The 11,848-nt window shown below is 41.0% G+C and overlaps 1 protein-coding gene across 1 annotated transcript; it reads left to right on the top strand.

The window, feature by feature from the left end:
• The first annotated feature begins 11,100 nt into the window (after positions 1–11,100).
• LOC139190888 (uncharacterized) lies at positions 11,101–11,580 on the top strand. Its single transcript, XM_070811381.1, has one exon. The coding sequence runs from the start codon at positions 11,101–11,103 to the stop codon at positions 11,578–11,580; it is 480 nt and encodes a 159-aa protein (XP_070667482.1).
• The last annotated feature ends 268 nt before the right edge of the window (positions 11,581–11,848 follow it).

Raw genomic sequence — 11,848 nt, 5'->3', positions numbered from 1 at the left:
TTTGTTGGAGTCTTATACAAAAAATTCAAGATTGGGTGATCCTCGCTATTGCCAAGCCTTAGCCAATATTGGTTCTTCCTCCTTAATGTCAGTGGGTGATGGGGTTGTTTGTGATGCTGTACCCATATTTCGCTCTGAGTTCATAGCAGACCATTTAGTGCAAAACTTGTTAGATAGCGAAAAACAGCTTGAGGCCCTAAGGTAGTCATGTAGTATCCCCCGTAGTGTAGGAATGTGTTTGGTGCATCATGAAGAATTATCCTTTGAACCACCTAAGGGTCATGTTATGTTCTATACCTAGATATTATTGACTTTAGGGGTGAAGCTGCCTTTGCACCCATGGTTGCAACGGATGCTGTCTTTCATTGGATATGCGCCTGGGCAACTCTACCTTGGTTTTTGGGATACCTTGATTGGGTTTTATATTATTTGGATGGAATGTGGGTTAGGTGAGCCTTCCTTTGATCAATGGTGCTACTGCTATAAGATGGGCCCGGTGAAAGCATGCAACGGGTATGCCGAGTGTGCATGTTGGAGTGAGAGAGAGCGTATTGTCTTTGGTAAGAAAAAAGCGTACTGCACTTGGAAAAACCGTTGGTGCTTTCTTTATAATGATTAGGAGTATGCTAAAGGTGTCACGCCTGAGCGACGTGTTCCTACTCATTTCCAGACTGTAGGTTGTAATGTATCCATTGTTTGCATTATTTGCTATTTGTTGTGATTTTCTCTTGCTTCTAACATTTTTTCTTCGTGCAGTGACGCGAGGGACCATTAAGCTGTCTGGACGGGAGCTAGCTGACATAGAGAAGGTGTTAAGGGTGCCCAAAGAGGATAGACATTTGGGCAAGCTACGACCTTTATTTCGAAAGTAAGGTTTCTAGTCCCTAGTGTCGGAGTGCCAGAGACGAGCAAGTAAGTTGTGTCTTTCATTTTGCCCCCTCTTTCTTTTACAAAGTTGCATTCCTTACTTTGATTTTTCTTGTTCAGTGGAGAAAGTGGGCAAGAAAGGGGAGACTAACGCCAAGAAAGGGAAAGCACCCATGTTAGTTCCCGTAGACGACATTTTGTTTCACAGGGGAGCTCGTAAGCACCGGGTGAGCCCAACCCCTAAACCTAAGTCGCAAGAGGAGGTCCTCAAGATTGCTGCCTTAAAGAAAGCTGAAGCTGAGGCCATCGGGTGTGCTGCTACCATAGTTGCAAGGGAGGAGAGACGACTGTTGCCTCCTCTTCCTACCATCAATCCCATATTTCCTCCAACCATGGAGTTTACTGACCAAGAAGGTGGCCCTAGCTGTAGCCGTAAGAGAAAGTACAAGGAAGAGATTGGCAGCATTCATTGGAAGGACTTGAAGGTTGCCATGCAGCCAAGTAGTTTAGGTATGTCAATAATTGCCTGGCAGGACGTTGATCCACTGTTGATGAGCTTGGCGAGCCGCTAGATGAGAACAAATCAGATCGTGACCAGATGATGAGGCTATCTTATTATGTAAGTGTTACTTTGTCATTTCTTTGCTTTCTCCCCTCTTTTTCCTGGTAGTGACGATTATCTTTTCATGTAGGTCATGATCGAGTACGATGACAGATTATGAGAAGTCAAGCGGTACAAGGCAAAGTTTAAAGAGAATAAACAGCTTGTGAATGATGCCAGAAAAACGAGCAAAGCTTTGGCTGATGCCATCCGCCTTAAGGATGAAAACTTTGAGAGTTTGAAGAGGCAGAATGGTGAGAACGTGAGGCTCAAGAAACAATTGGAAGCGACTAAGGAACAGTTGGAGACAACCATCCTTGAGGTTTCCAGGGTTAAAGGGGAGTTGGATAATGCCTTGGTTGAGGTTTCTGGGCTGAAGATGAGTATCCCAACTGAGAGGGATGCTGTTGTGCAGGAGTTCTTAGGTTCCCAAGCCTTTCACGATGCTTTTAGACCTCACTGCATCCGAGCGGCTAATTTTGAGAAAAGGAAATGGATGGCCGTCCTTGAGCGTTACGACAATGGAAGCATTATCTGAAAGTACCGTGATGAGATGGATGAGTACCGACAAAAGGGTGAAGCCTTCGTCCTCACAGTTGATCGTAATAGTGATGATGACTCTGATAATGAGGCTAGTATTAGTGAGCAGTCTCAGGAGAGTGAGGATGATCTTGGAGATGCTGAGGAAGGTGGTGATGACGATGGGTTTGAAACGTAGAGTGATATTGTCAGGGATTCGGCCTCAGATAAAGATGACTCGTAGTGCCCTCTCTTTCTGCATGTACTCTGGATGTACGAGTTTGTTGTTTGTGTGGCATATGCCATGTACTCTAGATGTACTAGTTTGTTGTTTATGTGGCTTGTGCCATGTACTCTGGATGTACTAGTTTGTTGTTTGTGTGACTTGTGCCATGTACTCTGGATGTACTAGTTTGTTGTTTGTGTGGCATGTGCCATGTACTCTGGATGTACTAGTTTGTTGTTTGTGTGGCATGTGGCATGTACTCTAGATGTACTAGTTTGTTGTTAATTACCAAGTATTTGCACTATCATTGATGAATGCCTGGCTATGTTTGAGCAAATCCTTTGTTTAGATATAAGCCATAACTTGGATGTACTAGTTCTGTCCAGTACTGTTTGTTTATTTGTATAGTCTTGTTGACATATACATAGACTTGATTTACTATTGGAAGCATTCATGTCGAAGCTTTTAACCCGAATGTTTCATTACTAAGAATGTAAGAGGATTAGGACCGAGTTGTCTAAATCACCTCTTTATTGAATTCATGCAAAATAGTCTTCGTTATATAGGATGCCGAACGGCTGAAGTTTAACACTTGTACAATGTGAATTTACTTGTAATAGTACTTCAAGTGACCAGCGTTCTATGGATTGCCAATGGTCTTGCCATAAGAGCTTCTAAGCTTGTAGGAGCCAGGGCGACTGATGCCAACAACTTCAAATGGTCCATCCCAGTTTGGACTAAGTCTTCCTTCACTCGGGACTCTGTCGCAGAGTAATCTTTTCTTCAATACCCAGTCCCCACTTTGAAAGCACGAGGTTTGACCATTGAGTCATAGTAGTTGGAGATGCCTTGCTTGTAGGCGACATTCCTCAAGTGAGCCTGGTTTCTATGTTCCTCGACTAGATCTAAGTTGAGGGTAAGTTGTTTGTCATTTTCGCTTTGCACGTAGTTCTGGACTCGGAACGTTGCTTGCTTAAGCTCAACTAGGATAACTGCCTCTGTACCAAAGGCAAGTGAGAATGGGGTTTCTCCTGTTAATGTCCGATACGAAGTGCGGTATGACCAAAGAACTTAGGGTACAAATTCTGGCCAACAACCTTTAGCCTTGTCCAAGCTGGTTTTCAAAGTTCAATTGATTATTTTTTGATGGCTTTAACTTGTCCATTAGACTGGGGATGAGCTAGGGAGGTAAAACATAAGTTGATGTTGAACTTAGAGCAGAACATCCTGAACTTATTGTTGTTGAACTGTCGCCCGTTGTTAGTGACTATTGCATTGGGAATGCCGAATCTACAAAATATGTTCTTCCATACAAAGTCTTCTATTTTTGCCTCAGCAGTGGTTGCCATGGGTTCTACTTCGGCCCACTTTATGAAGTAGTCAACTGCAACGATTGCATAACGAACCTTGCCCTTCCCTGCAGGCATTGGGCCGATCAAATCAAGTCCCCATTGGGCAAAGGGCCAAGGGCTGATCATAGAAGTGAGTGGCTCGAGAGTGGAGTGAGGATTAGTTGCGTAGCGTGGACACTATCACATGAGCAGGATATTCTGATGGCATCTTGGTGGAGTGTTGGCCAGTAATATCCTTAGCGAAAAGCCTTGTGTGCTAGGGATCGAGATCCAGCATGATCTTTGCAGACTCCTTCACGTATTTCCTGAAGGACAGTTTCCGCCTCTGCGGGCGTAAGGCATCTTAGGTATGGTAGGTTAAAACCCCGTTTGTAGAGTTGGTCATTAATGATCAAGTAACGGGTAGCCTTGTATCGAATCTGCTTAGCTTGGACTTTGTCATTTGGAAGGGTGCCATGAGCAAGGAATCTATAAATCGGGGTAATCCAACTATCTCCTTATTGTAAGTTTCACACTTCCGCAGCCATGGTGCTTGGTGCTGCCAACAATTCGACCTGAATTTTTCTCCCAATCTTTTTTTCCACTGTTAAGGCGAGGCGACCCAAAGCATCCGCATGACTGTTTGCCGCTCGAAGAATTTGGGTGATCTGGTAGTGGAAGTGCTTAAGCAACAATTGTATATATGCTGCCATAGAGCTATCCTTAGCGTCAAAGTTGTTGGTGACCTGGTTAACCACTAATTAGGAGTCATTGAAGATATCAATTCGTTTAACCCCAAGGTGTTTGGCTAAACGTAAGCCTGCTAGGAGGGCTTCATATTCGGCCTCATTGTTCGACGCCTTGAATTTGAAACGAAGAGCATACTCCATCGCCACTTTGTTAGGGGTCGTAAGGACTAGTCCTGCTTTACAACCCTATTGGTTGGACGAGCCATCAACATATAGACTCCATGTTGGGGCTGTTGGTTATATTTTCTGAGCTTCCGAGGGTAATGAAACCACTTCTTTAGGCGTAGAAACAATGTCAACAGGATATGTGAAGTCGACGATGAAGTCTGCCACTGCTTGGCCCTTCTCAGCTGGCTTTGGTTGGTAAGAGATGTCAAACTCACCCAATGCTATCGCCCATTTGATCATTCACCCGGAAGTGTCAGGACTTTGGAGTATCTGTCGAAGAGGATGACTGGTAAGCATGATGATGGAGTGTGCTTGGAAGTAAGGGCGAAGTTTTCGAGCAGACATGACCAATGCTAGAGCCAATTTCTCAATGTTGGAGTATCGTGTCTCTGCATCTTGTAAGGCCTTGCTAGCATAGTAGATAGGCCGTTCGACATTACCATCATTTCAAATGAGAATGGAACTTACTGCTGAAGCCGATACCGACAGATAGATAATGAGAGTGTCACCAACCTCAAGTTTGGAGAGCAAAGGGACTTTACTCATGTAGTCTTTGAGGTTCTTGAATGCCTCATCATATTCATCAGTCCATGTAATGTACTTCTTACTTCTCTTAAGTGCTTTAAAGAAATGAGCACATCTATCTGTGGCCTTAGAGATGAAACTAGTTAAGGCTACCACCTTGCCAGTAAGGCTCTGGATGTCTTTTGAAGTTACCGGTTCCTTCATGTCGATGAGTGCTTTGATCTTCTCGGGATTAGCGTCAATGCCTCGTTGGCTTATCATGAAGCCTAAGAATTTGCCAGAGCCTACGCCGAAGGCATATTCGTTGGGGTTCAACCTCATTCGATACCTCTTCAGAATGGTGAAAGTTTCAGATAGGTTGGTGATGTGTTGGTCAGCATGTTTTCTTTTGACTAGCATATCATCAACGTAAACTTCCATGCTCTTCCCAATCTGTTTAGTGAACATTGAATCGACCAATCTCTGATAAGTCGCTCCTGCATTCTTTAGGCCGAAGGGCATGACTTTATAGCAATATAGTCCCTTGTCAGTAATGAAGGCTGTGTGTTCTTGGTCCAGAGGGTTTATGAGGATTTGGTTGTATCCTGAGTAAGCATCCATAAAGCTTAGGAGTTCACACCCTGCCGTAGAGTTTATAAGTCTGTCTATGAGAGGAAGAGGAAAGTTAACCTTCGGGCATCCTTTGTTTAGGTCGGTGTAATCGACACACATTCTCCACAAGACCTTTTGAAGCAGGAGACTTTCCTTGGTTAGATTCTTCTTAACAAGGACAACATTTGCTACCCACGTTGGATAATTGACTTCGCGGACGAAGCCTATGCCTTTGAGTTTTTCAACTTCTGCCTTTATTGCCTCGTACCATTCAACGTCATAAGATCTTCGCTTCTGTCTCACTGGCTTAGTTTTGGTGTCAATACTTAAGCGATGAGAGATTATATCGAGAGAGATGCCCGGCATATCCTCGTATGACCAGGCGAAGACCTCTGTGTTCTCTTACAAAAAAGAGATCAATTCCAAATGAATGAGTGGTAACAAGGTGGTACCAATCTTCACCATGCGATCCAGATAATCTTTTGAGATAGAGACCTTCTCCAACTCTTCAGTGGGTTGTGCTTGCTGGGTGAAAGATTCATCTCGAGGATTGTCAAGTTGACTGTTGCCACCGTGAAGATCCAAGTTAGCTTCGTCTGGGCTGGTCTTTATGACTTGGTCATGTATAGAAAGGGTTTCCTTGGGCACATGCAGGTGTTGTTGCTTGACCGAAGTGTTGTAACATGATTGTGCACTAAGTTGATCTCCTCTGATGTAACCATTACCATAAGGGGTTGGAAATTTCATCAACAACATATGTGTGGATACCATGGCCTTGAGATCATTGATGCTGTGCGTTCGAAGATGACATTGTATGTCATTTGGCAATCAACCACTAGGAAGTTAGTGGTAATGGTAGCTGTGTAAGGGCCTGTACTAATGGTGAAAGGTAAGTGTATGCTCCTCAAAGGTTGCACAATATCACCGGAGAAGCTTATCAAAGGGGAAATCGAGCGGTCGAACAAGTGTTCAGCTGCATTAAGTGCCCTGAAAGCTTCAGCAAACATGATATTGACCGAAGCCCTCGTGTCTACCAGGATTCGTCGTACTTCAAAGTTGGCTATGTGAGCTTCCATGATCATGTTGGAGATATGCCCTGAAAGTCAATCTTTGGAAGAAACCTTTCAGGACAATGAATGTGTGTATAGATGATTCTTATACATCAAAAGGCAAAGATACTAATTAGGACTATCTCAATAAATGATATATGTCCTAAATAGTGAATCCATGGACAATGGATTGATGGAAGAAGTAATCTAATGATGTTAGACTACAGAGACCTTCTTTACATAACCATCATGTCCAAAAGGTTCCTGGTCATAGGATTGTCAGAGGGATACTGACAATGCATAGACCAGTACATACTATGTCCCCTTCAATTGGAAGGATGGAAAGTCTCATCCCATTCGTGTAGTGACACTAAGACAGGTATGTAGGTGCTCATTAAGGGAATGAGTTCACTGAACACAATCGAACGAGAGTACTTGCTTGGAGGTCTACTCACATGTCAAGCAAGTAACTCTAATGGTTGGAATAATGTAAGTAATCATTTGACCTGAGACATCATAGTTATCTTGGGGATACGTTGCTGATCATTTTGATAATGAGACATGACCACAACTCATCTTGGGTGTGTTCTATGCATTGTTGGGGTCAGTGATTTATTCTCAGAGGCATGTGAATGATCAACAAGGGATCTCTAATCCTCGTTATGAGAGGATGAATACTCTAAGATATGATTCGGGAATCTTCGGCTGAAGTATAGAGCGTAATGAAGGAAAGCGTTCCTATACGACTCAATTGAATCATATAACATGGAATAATCATATTAGGGGTTTGACATTAAATATCCATACCCTAGTAATTTGATTGTGAGTATTGTTTTAGAGAAGGATCGAATTACATTGTAATTCCAACTGAATAGGTTCTCCAAACAAATTCTACATTAGCTTGGGTAGCCATGATATATGGTTAGATTTCACTCATGGCTTGTGAGTTCTTCTAGATGATTAAATAAGTAGTCGTCAAAGAAGAAGGAGAATTACAAGTAAGTTTTAATTCACTAAGTGATTGGATTAAATATAATCAATTGGATTGGTGCCAATCAGCTCACTACCTTGCTAATTAGAACCTAAAATGATTGTACACCGATACACTCCTGTAGTGAGACAACTAAAGGATGATGGAATAAATTAATTGGATTAATTAAGTGTTATGATTAATTAGAAAGTCTAAAGAAATCATAGAAGTGATGAAAGATCGTTTTTGGACTTAAAGAAAAGTTCGGGTTAATATGGGCCCATTAAGCCCAAACCCATTGGGCTTTTATTTAAGCATAGGATGACTTGAAATGATAAAAGCCCAAAGCCCAAACAACACAAAAGGGGCCGGCCATTGAAGAGAGAGAGAGAGAGTCAAGTTGTTGATTCATTTCTTAGACATTTATAAAGGACTTTTAGTGAAAAGTTTCATTAGGGTTTTGTGTGCTCATTTTTCACAAAAGAAGAAAAACATCTCTCTCTCTAAAACACACACAAGGCCGGCCACCAAAGGAAAGAGTAGCTAATCATCTTCTTTCCTTTTGGTTATTCCTCCATCCATCTCACTACACTAGTGGGTGTGGATCTTTAGAGGTCTTCAACCTTGGAGACTAAAGGAGAACCTAGGAGCACTCATTCTAGCAAGGTGGAGGAAGCAAGGAGGGAGGCTAGGCTCAAGGAGTTCCAAGAACAAAGAGCTTGAAGGTGGTCAATCCTTGGTCTCAAGTCTAGATCAAGAGGTATAAAACTATACCTTCACTTTGTTCTTCAATAATGTTTTAGATGCATCAAATATGGACCTATGCTTCTTGAAGGGGATTTGCATGACTATAGCTTTGATATTATGTGATAACATGCTTCCGTTGCTTATGTATATAAATTTTGAATTGTATATGCATGCTAGTCACTAGAAATCCCACATAAATCTCATTATTTCCCTTCAAGTGGTATCAAGAGCCAAAGGTTTATATTTGATGTGTCATTTTGGATTTTATGCATATGGGTTTTAATTTTATGTTTGACATATTATTTCTTCATTCAAAATATGTTTATCTTTAGTTTTTCAAATGTTGAAAAATGTGTTTCAAGAGTTGAAAAAGATATGTATGCAAAAATTGTTTTGGATGCATGAATGAAGAATGAGTTTTTGAACAAAATTTGGTGTTAATGAACCATAGGGGAGGGCACGGTTTTGGGGGATTTTTTTTTGCTTGTGTTTGTGTTTTATTTTAAGTCACACACACACACTTTAAAGCTAGAAAGTAAAGGCCTTGTCACTTTTGTTTTTTGGTTTGAAAAAGTCACCAAGAAAGTGCAAATCTTGAAATTGTTTTCATGGTTTTGTTCTTGGTGTTCATGGTTTTGGTTTTGGTATAAAAGGTTATGTTATTGTATTCATCCTTTGTTTTTGAATTTGGGTGATATACTTGCCATCAATAGCTTTCCATTAGATTGACTCCATCCTAGACTTGACTAGGACTCCTTACACACCTCTTACCTATTTAAGCCAACTTGCACAAGTGGTGACTTGACATAGCTAGGCCTTTGCTTTATTTTGAAATTTAGGGGACATGTATGACACCTCCCTCTCCCCCCATCACATAACCGGCCACCCTATATGATGGGCCCTCTATGGGCCATTTTGCAATTTTAAAAGTTGATTATACTTTCTAGTATTTGCGGTTTGACCCCTAACTTTTCATAATTGCATTTCGGCCCCCACCTCTTTATGAGATTAAAATGTTATGATTTTAATTTTGTTTGTAGCTTAAACTCATCATATAATTATGCCCATATGTACTAAGTCTAATTGATTATGTTGCATTCCATTTAATTATTTAATGTGATTAAGTAGTTAGAAAATGGTTGACTGTGGACTTATGCCTTAAACGATAATTGAGCTATGAGAAAGGGCGCTAAACTCAAATTGTTTGAACCTTGGGAATGTGTTTTAATTACTATTTCAATTGGACCTTGTCATGATAGACATTAATCTTTCTCTCCCTCTTAGTATATGTAATTTGTAGGAATTTGTACAAATCGGTTTGTAATTCTTATTACTTCTTAATCTCTTTCAATTAGTTGATTCCCTCTAGTACTAGACTAGAGTTTTGACATGAGATTAAAGATTAATTGGGTCCAACACCCTAATTAGCAATGAATGATTGTCTTTCATTTCTAATGGCTCAATGAAAAATGTTTTAATTGGATTGAAAGCACGTAATTAAAACGACACAACCTTCCCTAGATCTTATTCAACAATGTTGGCTCGTTGATTGAATTAACCCAATAAGTCCATGGTCATCCAAAGAGCCTAAGATAACTATAAAGTCCAATTTCAAAGGAATGCAAAAACCATAGTAGTAGTAGTTACTTCCAATATTTGAAAAATTCATTTTTGATATTGATTTGTTTTTTCTCAAAACAAATAGTGGGAGTATCATACACTACTAAACTATAATGAACACAATTAATAGTTATATATATCTCCAATATTTTGAAAAATGTTTTGATATTAATTTGTTTTATGAAAACGAATAGTGGAGATATCATATGCTACTAATTTCATTAACTTTGGACTAGTAGTTATAATAGGACACAATTTATTTTAATGTGATTAAATAAATAAAATGATGAGACCTTAAAATCCCTCCACCAACATCCATTATTAAGTTGAAAGTGGAGAGGTGCTTTGAACACTTCTTCGTGGCCTTCCACCATTGTAGGCTCCAATCGTTTATGACTCGTACACCGCCTTCACCCTATCATGGGGGAGTGCAAAGTGCGTGCTTATACTCAGGAGGAGTCTATTTCAACATTTGATGTGGTGAAGGTAGGCAACGAGTGTGGCCAACATCGTATCATCTTGAGGTCATACTTGAACCCCTATCTAAACCGGCATGGTGGGTCAAAACTTAACTAAGAGAAATGGTGCCAATATCATATCATTGTGAGGCATTGTTCTCTAGAGGCCAACTAGATGGGTAATCACAAGAGGTTGTTGTGAATGGGTAATTGTACCCTCTCATTATTATTTTTGCTAGCCGACATCGTATCATCGTGAGGTGGGCTTGGTAATAGTGAGCCTCCCATAACCTGCTAGGAGCTTTCTTTGAAATCTCCCGGATTCCATCTTGAGGGATATGGGATTTGCCAAAAATGGTGGGTGGTGTCATTTGGTTTAAAGACACGAATCGTTTGACTTAATCAACAATCAAACTAATTTATTTTATTGTTTATGTATTTAGATATGGTTGGAAGCACACTCGTGAAAATACTCAATAAACATTACCTAGAGGGGCACAATTTCCCATCATGGTATCGTAATGTCAAGATTCTCCTAACCTTGGAGAAGATTGTTTACGTACTAGACAAGGCTCCACCTCGCATACCTCTTGGCCCTGAGGCCACTGAGGATGAATGTGCTAAGTATGACAAGCACGTTGAGGATGATACACAAGCCAAGTGCTATCTGTTGGCTTCCATGAATGAGGAGTTGCAGAGACAGCACGAGGGTATGGACAGTGCATCCTCCATCATACTCCATCATACGGAGTTATATGGTGAAGGGACGCGCAACCGTCGCTTCAGCACTGTCAGTGAACTTGTGAAGACCAAAATGGTCAAAGGAGCCCCAGTACATCAACATGTACTGAAGATGATTGGACTCATTGACCAATTAGAGAACCTAGGTACTCCACTTGACGGGGAATTGGCCCAGGACTTCATCTTAGCTTCTCTTTCTGATTCATTCTCGCAGTTCGTTATGAACTACAATATGAACAAGATGGATAGCACTCTCTTTGAGTTACTAAACATGTTAGTAACCGCTGAGAAGACTATGAAGAAAAAGAATGTTGTAGGGACTGCTGCAGTAGCCTACAACAAGCCATCCTCTTCCAAAGCCAAGCCGAAAGGCAAAGGCAAAGGAAAGGATAAGTCATCCACTCCTAAGGCCCAATGAGGAGTGAAGAAAAAGAAGGCAAAGGAGCCCAAGGGGACTTGCCACCACTATGGAAAGGACGGTCATTGGAAGAGGAATTGCAGGTTATACCTTGCAACTCTTAAGGACAAGCCACAAGGTATGGTTTATGTTCTTATCTTCAATTCTAATTGTTAGATCTTCTAATCTTTATATTTGATATAAAATGCTAATCACTTATGCAATTGTATGTAGGTGATGGAGCCAAGTAGAAGATGAACAAGCAAGGAAAAAGATGGAGAAGGGTTCG

The sequence above is a fragment of the Malus domestica genome, chromosome 13 (assembly GCF_042453785.1).
Source record: "Malus domestica chromosome 13, GDT2T_hap1".
NCBI classification, from domain to species: Eukaryota; Viridiplantae; Streptophyta; class Magnoliopsida; order Rosales; family Rosaceae; genus Malus; species Malus domestica.
The sequence above is the reverse complement of the archived record's forward strand: the minus strand, read 5'-3'. Positions and strand labels throughout refer to the sequence as shown.

What these genes read in the sequence shown, in the direction of transcription:
- LOC139190888 (XM_070811381.1), top strand. Translation starts at nt 11,101, where the DNA reads ATGAATGAGGAGTTGCAGAGACAGCACGAGGGTATGGACAGTGCATCC.